Source organism: Candoia aspera, chromosome 2 (assembly GCF_035149785.1).
Source record: "Candoia aspera isolate rCanAsp1 chromosome 2, rCanAsp1.hap2, whole genome shotgun sequence".
NCBI classification, from domain to species: Eukaryota; Metazoa; Chordata; class Lepidosauria; order Squamata; family Boidae; genus Candoia; species Candoia aspera.
The window spans coordinates 46,961,418-46,978,162 of NC_086154.1; the positions used below are offsets into that span (position 1 = coordinate 46,961,418).

The following is a 16,745-nucleotide window of genomic DNA, read 5'->3' on the forward strand; positions in this document are numbered from 1 at the left end:
TTTACCCACAGCTTGATGCACCATAGCCTTTTCTTAATGTTACATGTTGCTCCCAGGTGGAGTCCCCAGTAGCAAAGGAGTCTGGCTGCAAGAACAAGAGGAGGAAAGCTGCAAGCAAAAAGCTATGAAGGTATAAAAGGGCCATCAGTGGGCTCCCTTTCCTCTAAAAATCAGAACCTTGTTGTCCTGATAGGAGACCGAAAAGGCAATGCCTACCATTGTTACATGTAGTCCAAGCCATGTGATTTCAGAGGATAACTTCCATTTCAGGTCATCCTCCCAAGGCAGAAAGTTAAGTTCCTCAACAACAGATGTTAATCTTCAACTAAAAATAGAGAAGTGAATGGACTGTGAGCGAAGCTGGGAGGCTGTCGCTTAATTTGCATAATGGTCACAAAGGAGCATGGTTATAAATTCTACTTTTTTGGCAGTGTGAGTGCTAATGAGAGAGAAGTTCATCACACTGCATTCTCTTTTGGCAAAGCTTAAAAGATGCGTTTTTTTCTGTTCCTGCTCTTTTTTTGCCAGGCTGTTGAGAGCCTAAGAATCTGCTCTTTCAACGTGAGGTCGTTTGGAGAATCTAAGAGAACAAAACCAGAAATCATAGATGTTATTGTAGAGGTATGTTGTTCACTCTTGGGATTAAACTAAATAGTGGGCTTTCAACTGAATGACCATTCAGATGATTGTATATTAACACAGATGAGTTCCAGATTAATGTGTAATTGAGCATTAATAAATCTGTGATTTTAGCAACAAATTTACCCCCAAAAGTCATCACCAGATCAAAACCATATGGACAGCAAGATTTTAATTGCAAATGCTGTTGTTAGTAGCTATGTGAGATTATGAAAACATTTGATTTCTTAGGAAAAAAACAATTCTTTTCCGATCAACGGCCTCATCAGATATTGCCATCTTTAATTAGTTTAATTGTCGCTATAAAATACCTCTGAGCTAGGCTGACCATATTTCCTTGAGACAAAAACAGGACATTGGGATGGCAAAACGGGACAGGGTTAAACTTATGTAATATTCCATAGTCACGAAAAAGACGATTAAAAAAAGGTTATCAACAGTAAGCTGGGAAGGTGCAGGAGGGGGAGGTGCGGCAATGGTTGGGTCCGGAGAGGCTGGTGCAGGGGTGGCGTTGGGCAGAGAGGTTGCAGGAGGGCTGAGGGCGGCAGCGAGCTGGGGCAGGAGGACAGGAACGGAGGACTCTAGTGAATGGTTGTCCCCGACAACCTGTTCCTCTCTGGAGCGCCCTTTTATTTTATTTTCTTCCCGCCATTTTGGCCCGAGAGCTAATCGGCTTCTTTTCTGCTGGACGCACTTTTCCGACCGTCTTCCACTGCACTGACTGACAGCAGTGACTCTTCCTCTTGCTCACCACGATCAGCTGTTCCTGCAGTTCCCGCTCTAGGTTTCCCGCCGGATTGAGAACTGCTGCCAAGTCAGCCTCCTTTTCAATTTCAATTTCAATTTCAATTTTTTCCCGCTTTTCCCAATAATGGCTCCAATGTTTTTAAAAAACGGGACAAAATTGACATTTATATTAAAACGACGGGACAGTCGGGAAATGTTAAAAAAACGGGACTGTCCCGTTCAAAATGGGATGTATGGTCAGCCTACTCTGAGCTCATTAAGAAGACATTATCATGACAAGTCAAATGGCACTCATGGGGGCAAAAGTGATTATATTAGAAAGAGTTGAGTACTTAGATACCATTCAATGGTTTGCATAGGTGCAAGTAAACAAAAATAGTGTTTTATCCTCACATTGCGATCACTTCTCTCTGGAGTCATTTCATGTTGCTCAGGAAAAGTAGAGTGCAGCTTCTGATTCTGAATTTTTCTTCCCTAGTAAATAATGAATGTCAAGTCTCTAATGCTGACAAAATATGCCATTGTGTATATGATTCTCTTCATTCAGGCTCATTGCTGTGATGTTTTAAAGGGTAGCCCAAAATATTCATTTAACTGAATGAATTTATTTGCCTATTCAGCAAACAGCAAGTCAATGTTCAGGTCAAGGCAGATTTAAAATACTGCTACGGATCTTTAATCATTAATATAGCTGTGGTCCTGGGCGGGTGCGTGTATGTCTGTGTGTTCGTGTATGTGTTTATTTAAATTTACAGACATAGACAACTGTCATTTATTTATTTGTTTACTTAATAGATTTATAAGGCTGTCCAACTCAGACAATGTGACTCTTGGTGGCATAAAATAACAACAAACAAATAATCACCCCCAAAAAACACATAGCATTAAAACTTATGCAATTATATTATTGTTTCCACAAATGTAAATGCAAATGTAAATGCCCTCCAAGGGCCAATATGCATGAGAGATTTCCAAGAAAAAGGAGCTGAAAGCTAGTGTGACCATCATAGGCTTTATTAAAGGGAAATACTTACAGGAGTAAACACGCAGTGCTCCCTGGGATGGACACCAGGTTCCACCATGGCATATCCGTGCCAGGGGGTGAGTTTGTAAAGCTTTTACACCCACACACTGAACATTCATTAATCATGGGTGCAACACAGACTGTCAATTAAAAATGTGTGAGAAACTAACTTATCAGCTTGTAAAATGACTTCCCTGTGAATTCAGTGTCTCTGCACCTGGCATTGCCCCCACATATATTCCAAGGCCGTGGTATGCATCTACTATTTTTATACTAAAAGTTCATGCAGTGGTTAAATATGGTGTTAGCATGGTCCAGAGTATACAATTATATATTTATAATTTACATTATATAGCAAGCTCAGTGCTAGCTATTGTATGTTGTACCTTGACTAGCAGCAGAATTTCAAGCAAGGATATTTTTCAGACCTACTAAGGTTTTCTGCAAAGTATATGTTCTACCTTTAGTCAGCAGGCCTTCTTAGTACTGCCATGGATCTGGGATCGCTGATTGTAATGGATCCCCTCCAGGTTTGTAATTCCTGAGCAGGAAAGACTGCCGAATAGCTACCAGTGTAGGTGCCCCATGGCAGTGCCTCTTGGCAGGCCTGGCAAAGGGTCAGCTGGGAATTGTTATTGCTCTTAAGAGACACAAAAGGGCAACCACTGGCAAGGAACATCTTCAGGAAAAACTCTGAACAAAGGTTGTGTATGACCTCGTAAACACTGGAGAATCATTAGAGTTCTGAGCCAATATCATCCCAGAATGTCATCTGTAACCATCACCACCACATAACCTCTTCAGTAGAAAGGGACATATTCTCAAAGGAATGGAGATAATAGAGAACATAAAGTAAATTTACATACAGAAGGTCCTGGGTTAGTTTCAGTTTCATTGGTGAGTGGGCAGCTTTAGAAACTGAAATTATAAATATATATAACTAAATGAACTCCATAACTTCCTGCAACCTTTCTCCACAAGAAATCCCTTGTCAAGTTTACAGTATTATTTTTAAATTTTTCATTATTATTGTAATGTAACCATTATGACCCTAATTAAAGTAGAGCCCTGGTCAACAACTCTCATAGCACAGATGTGCGATAGGGTTGAGGCTTTTAGCCTCTCCGTTACAGGGTTTGCTTGGAGTTGACAGATGCAATATACAAAGAGATCTCAGGCTCCTCCCCAGCCTTTCAACCAAAATCATAGATCAGCAAAGAGTGACTGGGCTCATGCTGTGCTAAGCCATGGTTTGTTTTATTCGTGGTTTATTGAATAACCAGCTAACCCACAAAGCATGGATTGACCACAGTTTCTGGCCTCACCTAACAAGCTTAGCCCAAACCAGTCAAACCAATGCACCAGTACCATGCACAGCCAGATCTGCTTCAAGTTTACAGAATCAACCATTTTTTAATGGAGTCTCTTTCATTTGTCTCTATCACTTCTCATCTCTGCACTTGAAATTCTTACAAAGGAGACAAAGCTTTCTAGCAGCTGCAGGATGGAGTTTTTGCACTGATTTAGTTTCAAGGTGTGGGTGAATGTCCTCTCTTTCATGGCATAATTCTCTCCAGCCCATGACAGTTTCCCTGTCTTCCCCATACTTCCATTAAATCCCAAAGATTTTAGCAGGGAACCTCTTCCATGCAGCTTCTTTCCGAACTGTATTACTGCCACTAAGGGCAGGAAATCCCTGGAGAATTTCTCCTTCTTAGCCATTCACCCAGTTTCTCTGACAAAAATTGATGGAGATTTTCAGAACATCACTTGTACTATGTTCTACTCCAGTGTTTCTCAACCTTAGCAGCTCTAAGATGTGTGGACTTGAAGTCCACACATCTTAGAGTTGCCAAGGTTGAGAAACACTGCTCTACACTTTTTCCAGGATATAGTTTTGTGGGGAGGGGAAAAGCAAGTTCGGATGGAGTGCCTTGAGAGTTCTGGTGGAGTTGTGCTGCTATTCTCAGAATGTTACATAGAACTCTATCCTAACACAGGATACTAGAACTTCAGAATCTGGGCCTATTTTTACAATGGATGCTGTTCTGTATTTTAGCCACTCCCAGTATGCCAAGCAGAGAAACTTTACAGACACTTTTTGTTTGCTCCTCAGATTATATCTCGCTGTGATATCATGCTACTGATGGAAATAAAGGACAACAGCAACAGAATATGTCCCTTTCTATTAGAGAAACTAAATGGGTAAGATGCAGAAATGAAGTATATTAAAACCCATGAGGTTGGATGCAGGTTTTGGAAACACTGGATAAAATGCTCTGTATGAAGCCACTCCTTGGAGTAGATATTTCCTTATTGCTGTCATCTTTATTGGAGGAGAGAAGAGAAAGAGAGAGACAATATATATCTGATATATAGGTGGGTGAGTTTATACATGTATAATCCACAAAAGCAATATTGGTTGAAGATGATCAGAATGAAATAATAATGTGTACCATGCACATTTTTTTCAGAACTATAAATATTTAATATGATTAAAAGCTATAAACTAATACAATAAGTAGGGACGCGCTGCGGGTTAAACCGCTGAGCTGTCAATCGGAAGGTCGGCGGTTCGAAACCGCGCGGCGGGATGAGCTCCCGTTGTTAATCCCAGCTCCTGCTCACCTAGCAGTTCGAAAACATGCAAATGTGAGTAGATCAATAGGTACCGCTTCAGCAGGAAGGTAATGGCGTTCCGTGTCGTCATGCTGGCCACATGACCCGGAAGTGTCCTATGGACAACGCCGGCTCCAAGGCTTAGAAACGGAGATGAGCACCGCCCCCTAGAGTCGGACACGACTGGACTTTACGTCAAAGGAAACCTTTACCTTTACCTTAATACAATAAGTAAATGTGCAAAGAACTAAGGTTGGAACTCATAGTAACACAAGAATTGGACTGTTTTTGTGAGGTGTGCTTTTCTTCATGGCTCCCTCCAAAGGAGTCCTTTAAACTGTCCTAGATGGGCATAAAATCAAGCCTACATACAAAGATCCAAGTAAAGGAGTTCAAATATAGTTGGATGCCAACACTGCAGTAGAAATATATATGTTTATGTGTATTTTTATAGACATAAATACATTTATATAAAGTTAAATGAAATATATATATATACACACACACACACACCTACACATACAGATTTAACGCATTAAGTGTACAATAACCAGCAGGCACAACATCCAGCTTTAAAATAAAACACTTTTTTTAAATTTTCCCAGCTTTTCTTCAAAGTCTGCTGCAGTTTGAAACCTGGCAAAAGTGGGGATTTTTTAATTACTATTTTACTTTCCCCGAGCTATGTTCTTTTCCACTAGCCTTTTCCGCTAACCTTTAATAAGTCCGCTGTGCACTGCTCCCTTGTTTTTCCAGTCATTCAAATTACAGACACTTTATTCCCAGCTCCCAAGCCTAGAGGAAAAGCAGGTAGCTCAGGGAAAGAAAAATAGTATTTTAAAAAATGGGTCAAGTTTGAAACTGGAGCTGTTCTTCATGTCAAGCAAGTGCTATAACCAGTATGCCACTGAGAATGACCTAGAGCAGAAGCTGCAGCAGAAATTCTTGAGGAACAGGTGGAGAAAGGTGGGGGGAGGCTTTCCTGCCTCTGCACAAGAGCTAACAAAATAGGAGGGGAAGGGGGTTGCTTAGAAGAAAGTAAAATTTATTTATTTGTTTATTTATTTAATCAAAATTTTAACACTGCCCATCTCCCCCCACAAGGAGGGAATACGGCCATACTTAAGTTGGTTACAAGCCAGAAAGCACTACTTTTGACAGGGAGCAGAAAAACACAGGCATTATATTTGTGGTGCAGATTTGTGGTTGTAGAGCATTATATTTGTGGTGAGCTAAAGGTGAGAAGATCAGAATGTCCCTTCCTGCCCTCCACGAACTGTTGGTGGCAGTGCAGATATGCCCAACTGGATCTGAGGAATAGATTAAAAATCAGTTTCATTTTTCTTCCCAGACGCTCGGAAGGTGAATACACTTATGTGGTCAGTAACAGGCTAGGAAGAAGAAATTATAAGGAACAATACGCTTTTTTCTACAGGTATGTTGATTTCATAACTTCATACAGCACATATGATATTATTTAGAAACTATAAGGAAATAAATTGGAAAGGCCTACAGATGCGGGGACGCGGTGTTAAACCGCTGCGCTGCTGAGCTTGCTGATCGGAAGGTCGGCGGTTCGAATCCACGCGGCGGGGTGAGCTCCCGTTGCTAGTTCCAGCTCCTGCTCACCTAGCAGTTCGAAAACATGCAAATGTGAGTAGATCAATAGGTACCGCTTCGGCAGGAAGGTAATGGCGTTCCGTGTCATCATGACCACAGACGGGTCTACGGACAACGCTGGCTCTAACAGCTTAGAAACGGAGATGAGCACCGCCCCCTAGAGTTGGACACGACTGGACTTTACGTCAAGGGAAACCTTTACCTTTACCTTTACCTTTACAGATGCCTATTTAGATTTTATATACCTCACAGGAAGAAATGGGAAGTGTGTGTGTGTGTGTGTGGGTGTGTGTGTGTTCTGGGTAAATAATGACTGACAGAGCTGAGAATGCTTTGAAAATGACTCAGCAGGAATGCTTTGGATCTTCTGTAAGCACAGCAGCTCTCTGCTAATTTTTAAGGCACCATTTCTTTTTCTAGAATTGCGTGTGAATCTGAACATGTGGCTGTTTTAAGAAGTCACAAGTCAATGCTACTAAAGTGGCTGCACCCTGTTTTTTTCCAGGTTCACACAGAAGGGGCTGCTTTAATGAATAGTAGAGGTGCAAGTTCTGAAGAACTTCTGCTGAATCATGTTCAAAGCTTTATTATAACAATCTTCATCTACATTGGCCTGTTAAAAACAGGATTCTGAATTTGTTGTATGACCTGTCTGACTTGGTTCACACAATCTATCTAACATTAAACCTGATTTAAAAATTTGTAATTTGCTATATAGCACATCTGATGCCCTCAAAATCAACCATATTATGGCTTAATTTGATAGTCATGCTAAGGAAACAGTTGAGTTTATTAATAATTCAACATATTTTTGCACATCTTCTTCTGCATCACACCTCAAAGCAATGTACAGATATAAAATGCAATAATAAGCACAAGATGTTGAAACAATATAAAAACAAATAAAAAGATGGGAGGAAAACTGAAGGAAATTTCCTTTTAATTCACCATTCTTTCAAGGAAGTAAAAAAGAAACATCATTTAGCACATCTGAAGTTGCTAAGATAGGGAAGACATAAAAAAAGCTACTGTACTTAGTATCAACAGTCAATGACTATTGACTAAAAGTTTGTAGTAAAAAAATTTGGAAGTGGTGCCATATGTAGGATGCAAAAACCTGGATATCCATTAGATGACAGGAAAGAGATTTCTAGTGGTCTTCCAGATTTTTGCAATCCAAATATAATAACCTTAATGTCAGTTAATAAAGAGTGAATAACATTATGAATGAGTTCCTATGACATGCTGAGTCACAAACTATCCAACCCAGTTTACCTTAGTCTCAAGTGCCCATGTGCATCAGCCTCTCAGATATTAGACCTAAGCATACCAAATATTTTTGTTAACCTAGTTTTATTTGATATTAAGTCCCACTGAATTCAATGATTTTAGGATTGTAACTTAACCATATGTATAGTTTTTGTTACCTATTTTTTATTCTGTAAGTCACCTTGGCCATGTTAAATCAGAAAGACAGCCGTAGACTAATCAAGATTAACATGTCCAAACTTGGAATAGTAATCTTCTACGTACATGTTAATTTACACTGCAGATTGAAAAGGGTCTCTGTGAAGCAATCCTATCAGTATCCTGATCTGCAGCCTGGTGATGAAGATGCCTTTTCCAGAGAACCTTTTGTTGTTTGGTTCAACTCTCCAGGAACGGGTTAGATAGAGCTAATGTACTTTGTCCTTCCTGCCCAAAGCTTGGAAGTCAGAAGAGAGTCTAAAGAAGTGGGATCCTTGGAGAAGCCTGAGATCGGGAATGCCCAGCAATATCCCTGCCCTCTAAAGCCAAGGATTCAGCACCAGAACCCTCCCAACCCGATACCTGTTTGGCAAATCATCAACATTCCCACCCACCCCAAACAAAAAGGCCAAACCCCAAATCCTAAAGAAGGGCCATTTTTCCACCCTGGTTTTAGTGAGGAGTTTAAGGATAGGAACAGGAATAGGGCACCTCCAGGAGGCAAATTCTTACTCTTGACCCCCAACTCTGAAAAATGTGCCCAAATTGCAGAAGCTACCACATTTCAGCAGGGTGACCTTGAGGTGCTAGGCAGCCACCAATGGGAACATGTGGGGAGAAGTGTATGTATCCCAGAGGTCACGGGTTTAACATGAGGCTCGAACCAGCCCAGTAGATCTGCTATGGTCACCTTTATCCTAGCAAGCACAATTGATACAATCACAAGCTTTGGTGCAACACATTTTTAAAGGGCTTACAACACTGAAAGAAAGATCAACCCATTTTTTTGTATCTTTACAAAAAACATCTCAGTTGATTCACACACTTAAGGCAGAAAATCTGCATGTCCCTGCAGTTTAGAAGGCAATACTGCATGCAAAATGATAAGGACAGCCCTACTCTTAGGTGAATTCAAGCAGCAGCTTTGAACAGCAGACCCAGAGGATGGCAGATTGAGGCAAAGCCCTCTATTGTTCTCAAATAATTCAACAGCCATTTCACTGCACCATAGGCTCCATTTTCCAGAACTATTTGCCATTCCAGCTAGCCACTCTCTAACTCTCTTGCTGGCTGGGGTATTCTGGGAGTTGAAGTCCACCCATCTTAAATTTGCCAAGGCTGAGAAACACTGCTCTGGCTGTTGCTCTAAATAGACAACCTCCTACTTGGGTTGTTTCTGTTTCTAAGATGACCAGCTGCGTGAGGCGGTGCTGCTGCATCAAAGAAGGTGGTGTGGTAGGAGGAGTGCTGGAGCCTTCTCCTGACTCAGGTGGTGGGGTGTCATGAGTTCCTCCTGCAGAACAGTTGAATGAAACTCTGCTCACACAACAGGCTTTTTTTGCTTTCCTTCCCCTTTTATAACTCCACTTGCTCCACCACCAGCCATTTTTGAAGTTAGTGATGCTTCAGCATGGAAGGGATGGGATATTGGGACTGGAAGATCAGGAAAAATTGGCAGGGCTGTGCTGCACAAGCAAAAGTGTCTTTCATTTTTACGAATTATCTCTGGATTCAAGCCCATGAAGGTTAAAGGTCAGCTTCTTCAGTCTGTGAGTATAAAAAATGCCAATAACCCCCCTTTTTTCTTTTCTTTTTTCTAAATGTTTGTTAAGTGGTCAGGGAATTTGTGATCATCCCCATGCACACAATGCCTGAAATGGCTGTGCGAGAAATTGATGAACTCTATGATGTGTTTCTGGATGTCAAGCTGCACTGGAAGACTAAGGTTAGTCAAGGTCAGCTCAACAGAGTGAGCCAATCTTTCTTCTCTCATGTGCCCATCATGTATTTAGCAGCTCTATCATAGGTAAAGGTAAAGGTTTCCCTTGACGTAAAGTCCAGTCGAATCCGACTCTAGGGGGCGGTGCTCATCTCCGTTTCTAAGCCTTGGAGCCGGCGTTGTCCATAGGACACTTCCGGGTCATGTGGCCAGCATGACGACTCGGAACGCCGTTACCTTCCCGCCGAAGCGGTACCTATTGATCTACTCACATTTGCATGTTTTCGAACTGCTAGGTGAGCAGGAGCTGGGACGAGCAACGGGAGCTCACCCCGCCGCGCGGTTTCGAACCGCCGACCTTCCGATCGGCAGCTCAGCGGTTTAACCCGCAGCGCCACCGCGTCCCTATTAGCTCTATCATATATATACACATATTCACACACACACACAAACACACAGACAAATATATGTTCTCTCTTTTTAAAGAATTTCATCTTTATGGGAGACTTCAATGCTGGCTGTGGCTACGTGGCAAAGAAGCAGTGGAAAAATATCCGGCTACGAAATCACACTGACTTTCTTTGGATAATTGATGATGAAAGTGACACAACTGTGAAACCAACAACGCACTGCCCCTATGACAGGTAATGGTTCATGTTACTGCTGACTCATTCATGTTCCATTCAGGGCACCTACTGTAAATGCTACCTATTATTGGCAGTATGAAAAGAAACTGTCCATTAAGCTGTCAAAGCTCTAGCTGACTCATCACAGGAGATGAAGACAACAAGAAAATAGTGAGAATTGAGCTAGCTAACCTACATATAAGGCAGGAATAGACAATCTATAGTCCCAGATTGCCTGCAGCCCCCAGTCTTCTTCTGAAGGCTGTTGGATCCCACTCTGTTTCTGACAGTCAAAAGTGGATGGCATGGTGATGGTGATCCATCATTTTGAAGTAAGGAGCACTGAAACAAAATACACCCTAAAATAGGCTTCATGCAGCTTTACAAACAAAGAAAAACTTTATTCCCACTCCCCCCCACACACACACACAAAAGAAAACTTGGAAAACCCTGCATTTCAATTCACGTACTTCAGATCATTGTCCCACCCACCCAATATGGCCCTCCCCTCCCTAGTTGGGCAGCTCTGGTGGATAGGTGGCCATCCTTTGTGGGAAGTTTTCACCAGGATCACACCCAGTTATGGCAGCCTCTCCCATCAATAATTATGGGAGTCAGACCAAGGTATATGGAGGCCAGCTGGCTGGCCAGCCATAAATCATGACACTTTCCCAATCAGTGTCATGGGTCCTCTGGTGGCATAAGTATGCCTCCCTGAGAGCAGGTTGGCCCAGATGTCTACATGGTGTCAAACTGAACTACTCCAATGCTTTCTGGTCTAATTCATTGATTGGAAGCCAGGGTTGGACACCAGTCAGCTTGTTCGCAAGTTAATTCATATAGTGTCTGTGACACAGCAAAATGGTATAATATGCTGCCAGCCCTGGCTGAAAGAGCTTTCCTCTGATTTTCAGAAAGAAAACTTTGGACCCTCATTAAATCTACTGGAACAATCATGTAATCTAGGACTATCAGAGCTGGGCTGCAAAATTCTGGACAACTACAAAATGGTAGCAAAGTGGTTATTCAGACTTTTCAAAGCTCTAACAGAAAGATTCTCATGAGCTTATTCCTTCCATTCATCTGATTACTCTTCCTCTATCCCTGTTTTTTACCCTTAACAAGCTTACTTCTTGTCACTTTGCCTCTGAAACAGCTGGCAAGCAAGTGCTTTGTTTTATATGAGTGTGCTCCTGAGTCAAAATTCAATTTTCTTTCTCAGCAGTGATCATCTGGTAGTGCCAGGATAATTAATGATGTCTAGGTCTGGTCCTAGGCCTGGAATCTCTTTCAACTGCTTGATGCATGAATACGTTTACAGACCATCATATAGAAACATTTTCCAGAGCACTCTGTAATGGAATGACCGTCACCCAGCTGAGATGCAAAGTTTCAATCCCACAGATGCAGGGCTGGCTTTAGGCTAAGGCTGAGTAGGCACTGGCCTCAAAGATTAAAGGTTGGATAGGAATGGGAATTGAGTAGAAGAGCTGAACAGGAATCATTCCAAGCTCTTAATAATTAATGCAGGTCCCCTTTATTTCTGCCCAAAAATTATCTTAGGTAGCAAGGGAATCCCTTCTACCAGATACATATTTATTTATCCCAACAACTCTGGGTAGCTAATAATTAAACATAAAAAAATTATTCCCCAGTGCTGGAGAAGATGGATGACAGGTTTACTCAGTACGAAACAAATGCAATCCTATGCAGGTTAACTTGGTCAGACAAGGTTAGACAAGTCTAAGTCTAATGAGGCTTGCATCCTTGTAACTCTACATCACATCATGACCTTCACATGGAAGGAGCTCTCCCCTGATATCGCCTCTTGGTATATAATGGAAGTATGGGAAACCAGGGAGGGTGCAGACTGCTGCAAAGTGAAGCCATTAGTGGCCTGCTAGAACCACCTAATGGAGCAGAGCTTAACACAGCTGACAAGCTGCACACAGAAAAAGAATATTATCTTAAACAGCTTCAGTGAGCATGTCAGAGAAACACAGGTTATTGATCTTACACACTCAGCCCTCCCAAGCATAAAGAATCACATGCTTAGACATAATAGGTTTAAAAGTAAAAAGAATCTTGTTGTTTATTTGTTCAGTCGCTTCCGACTCTTCGTGACTTCATGGATCAGCCCACGCCAGAGCTTCCTGTCGGTCAACACCCCCAGCTCCCCCAGGGATGAGTCCGTCACCTCTAGAATATCATCCATCCACCTTGCCCTTGGTCGGCCCCTCATCCTTTTGCCTTCCACTCTCCCTAGCATCAGCATCGTCTCCAGGGTGTCCTGTCTTCTCATTATGTGGCCAAAGTATTTCAGTTTTGCCTTTAATATCATTCCCTCAAGTGAGCAGTCTGGCTTGATTTCCTGGAGTATGCACTGGTTTGATCTTCTTGCAGTCCAAGGCACTCTCAGAATTTTCCTCCAACACCACAGTTCCAAAGCATCGATCTTCCTTCTCTCAGCCTTCCTTATGGTCCAGCTCTCGTGGCCATATGTTACTATGGGGAATACCGCTGCTTTAACTATGCAGACCTTTGTTGTCAGTGTGATGTCTCTGCTCTTAACTATTTTATTGAGATTTGTCATTGCAAAAAGAATCTTACTGACTTTTTATTCTTGGTTCAGTTATATCCATCTTCGGTGGAAAACGAAATTCCTTGTATCTTCTGTTCTTTCTAAACTTAATTCACCCTAAACTCTCAGCCCTAATTGCTGCCAAGAGATGCATGGAAGAAAATGGGAATCCCAGGCCCACCGCATGGCGTCTGGAGATGGAGCAGCACACAGCTGTGTGCTTCGCTCCCAGTGAAGAAGGAAGAGAGAGAGAGAGGAAGTGGGAGTGGCAACAAACAGCTTCCTCTAACAAGCATGGAGAGCTAATTGAGGCATGCTGATTTGCTAACACTTCCAATACAAAGAAGATTGTATACCCAGGCCATCACATTATAGTGTTAGTATAAAACCATCACACTCGACTGGTGAGAATTTTTCCAGAATTGTCCTGGACAATTTATTTACTGCATACAGAAAAAATTATCTTTTATCCAAATGAATTAAAACTAATAAGCAAAAAAGCAGGAGAATTTCTCTGCCCTGTAGTTATATAATGACAGTTATAAACCACTGCAGCCCTATTACCCAGCCCAGTTCCATAGGAGTAACGTACATTAAGTTCAACATGGTTTTTTTAATACACCTGCCCAGAACTTTGCCATATGCTTGCCTTCTTGCTGTGTTATGTGCAAAGAATATGAGGGAAAAAATAGCCAGCTCTGGAGAGACAGAAGGTGAGGGATTCTGCCCCAGGCTACCTGTGATACTGCAAGAGTGGGTCAGAACGCTGGCTGTAGGCCAGTGGTGCTCCTGGAAATCTACCATTGGGTCAACATTGCACTGCATGCAATTGCTAACCTTTTCTGCAATGTATTTCTTCTACAAGGGCCTAGCGGCTACTAATGCCATGGTCTTGTTCTCACTTCCTCTTACAGGATTGTGCTCTATGGAGATAAGCTCGTAACTACCACAGTGCCGGACTCAGCCAATATCTTTGATTTCCAGAGTGCCTTCTCCATGACTGAAGGACAGGTTTGTTGAAACACAGGGGTGATTCCAGGGAAACTTTTCTGAGGTTTCACCTCTGGGGCCTGCCAGGGTTTGAGATCACAACTCTGTTGCACCAATAAGGAAAGAGGTATAGAAATGGGATCAATCAGGAAAGAAGAAGGGACCAGTAGAGCTGAGAGGCAGATAGACCAAAAAGGGAGAACAATGCAGTGTGCACCAGATACCCATTGTTTTATCCTCCATTGATGCTAATCAGACTCCTGTGGGTAAAGCTGCAGCGAGAGAGGAAGCAAGGAAGAATCCCTGTTTTTCTAAAGCAGACTTCCCCAGCCGACCTCTCAGTATGTTGGAACTGTAATTTCTATAATTCCTGGCCAGCGGCAATCCCTGGAGGACACCAGCTTGAAGAAGGCTGTGCTGTATTGCCGTTTGATGAATCAGAAGAAACTAAACACTTTGAGCTGTGTTGTATTGCCATTGGATGAATCAGGATTTCAAAAGTCCTGGATGTCCAAGAAAGTGTTCGTGATCACCAAGCTTTCCACTCTTTAAAAAGAGTGTTTTAAATTTATCAAATTCCAATGTCTGACATACTGCAGAACAAAGTGTGAGCTTCCAGTGCTATCTTTATTTCCAGGCACATTCTGGGCCACGTTGGTGCCCTTCGGGGAAAAATGGTAGAGGGCTGGAGCAGACAGCTTTCTTTGGAAGGCTGCCTGTGAGATCTTGCATGAATGGTGGTTTTTCTTGGTGTGTCTGCTTCTCTAAGCATCACCAGTTTGTTTTCAGAGAAAGTAAGGCTACTATATCTGGGCTGAAACAATCTGAATGACCACCGAAGGGCAACAAAACGCTGAGTTTTCTGTGAATCACTGCTGGTCATTTGGATGTTTGCAGCCCAGCTATGGTAGACAGCAAAATGTGCTTTCACTTTGTGGAAGCCAATCAGCACCCGCAATTCTAATGCTGCCCCTGCCTTATTCTCGGCTTCTTTACCTTCAGAAGCATGGTCGGTGTAGTAGACAGCTACCTCTGCCTTGTACTGAAGTCCTTGGGAAAACCGTTTTTTTTTTTTCTTAGCCTTTTGCTTTTGGGGAAATAGGTACATTGTGACTGGCTATTACAGAAAAAAAAATAGTGTTATATTGTTTAAAGATTATCCAAGAATAGAGCTAAAGTCAGAGAAGTTCTGCAAACAAAGTTATTCATACCAAAAAAGACTGGGTTCTTTTTGCCTCACAACTTCGTTTTTCTTCCTGGTGGCTCCTGGCCCCCTTTTTCTCACTAAAGAGGTATCTCTTAAAAGTTGCCTAGGATCAGGAAATGTTTACAACACTACAGTCGGGAACCCCTGACAAGACAGATCCTGAGTGCACAAAGCAAGCTAAACCACAGCATACCTAACCATGGTTAATATAATTTGCTCAACCTAATTTTCTGGGTTCATCCAACACAGGCTAAATTGGCCATAGAGGCACAGTTTACACAGCAGGCCAGTTTATGGTTGATTGGCTAGTTTATGGTTCAGTGGATTGTATGAACATAGCTAGCATCATCCAGTCAACTAGTCACTATAAAGATGACTGTGATATCAGGCAAAGCACAAAGTAATCAAGAAACTACAGTTTTCCATCATTTGCTGAATTGGATTGGATTGGATTGGATTGGATTGTTGAGTGGTTTACTCATGGTCAGAACCAGACTTGACTTGATATATTTAGTGAACATGCCCAGTATACATCAATTAAAAATGATACATTGGGGAAACCTAGCAATAATCTTACAATGTGTGCCTTTTTGTATGCAAGTCCTATTATCCATCCATTTCAGGGCCTCACAACTATGTTTGTTATGTAGCTGCATTCCTAAGCATTTCAGTTCATTACGGTAAATGGATAACTCCCCTACAGTGAAGTCCATGATCCTGAGTTAATATAACCAGGGAGAAGAAGTATCTCTGCTTCATGTTTTGTGTGATACAACAATGAATGACAGCTACTAATCATAATATTAATTTTATGCATAATAGTTGTGTGATGTATTAGAACAAGGATGGTAGAACATAGTCTCTAACTAAAATATATATTTCTTCACAGGCCTTAGCAGTGAGCGATCACTTTCCAGTAGAGTTCCAGCTGAGAACTACCAGACGTTCCTCAAGAAGAACAAGATGTTGTAGAGCTCTTGTATAATAAATCCAGTGAACTGCTGTTTTATTAAAACCTAAACACACAAACACAAAAATGTATATTCACAAGAAAAGAGCTGATTTTTTGTCATTTTTATGTACATCTCACTGCACTATGATATACTTAACCAAAAAATGCAACACCCATATCTTTATAATATTCAAAGCATTCAAGGTTAATGTAATATTGCTTATTTATAAAATAAACAAGTCAAGATTAATTTGAAGGTCTTAACAGTTTCTACAGCATGAATTGTTTGGTGAAGCAGTTTGTTCAGAATTGTTCCTTACCTGACCTTGTAAAAATCAAAATTTAAGTAGTTAAAACAGAGCGGTTTGTATATATTTTTTACAAAGTTCAAATCCTGCAGATACATAACACTTCTGAAGTCAGAGAAATGTGGAGCTGCTGATTCATGCTGGATTTCAAAGGTCACCATAATAAACTCCATTGTACTGAGATAGTGGCTTCGTTCACACATTGCTAAGACACAGCCTGGACTTTGTGGCTCACATTGTATGAA

At 41.6% G+C, this 16,745-nt stretch overlaps 1 protein-coding gene across 1 annotated transcript; it reads left to right on the forward strand.

The window, feature by feature from the left end:
- Positions 1-435: 435 nt before the first annotated feature.
- DNASE1L3 (deoxyribonuclease 1 like 3) lies at positions 436-16,442 on the forward strand. The gene is made up of 8 exons (XM_063291727.1): positions 436-621; positions 4,527-4,615; positions 6,381-6,464; positions 8,202-8,314; positions 9,730-9,842; positions 10,323-10,480; positions 13,958-14,054; positions 16,130-16,442. Exons 1-8 carry the CDS (start codon positions 493-495, stop codon positions 16,223-16,225), a joined length of 879 nt encoding a protein of 292 aa, XP_063147797.1. The 5' UTR covers positions 436-492; the 3' UTR covers positions 16,226-16,442.
- The last annotated feature ends 303 nt before the right edge of the window (positions 16,443-16,745 follow it).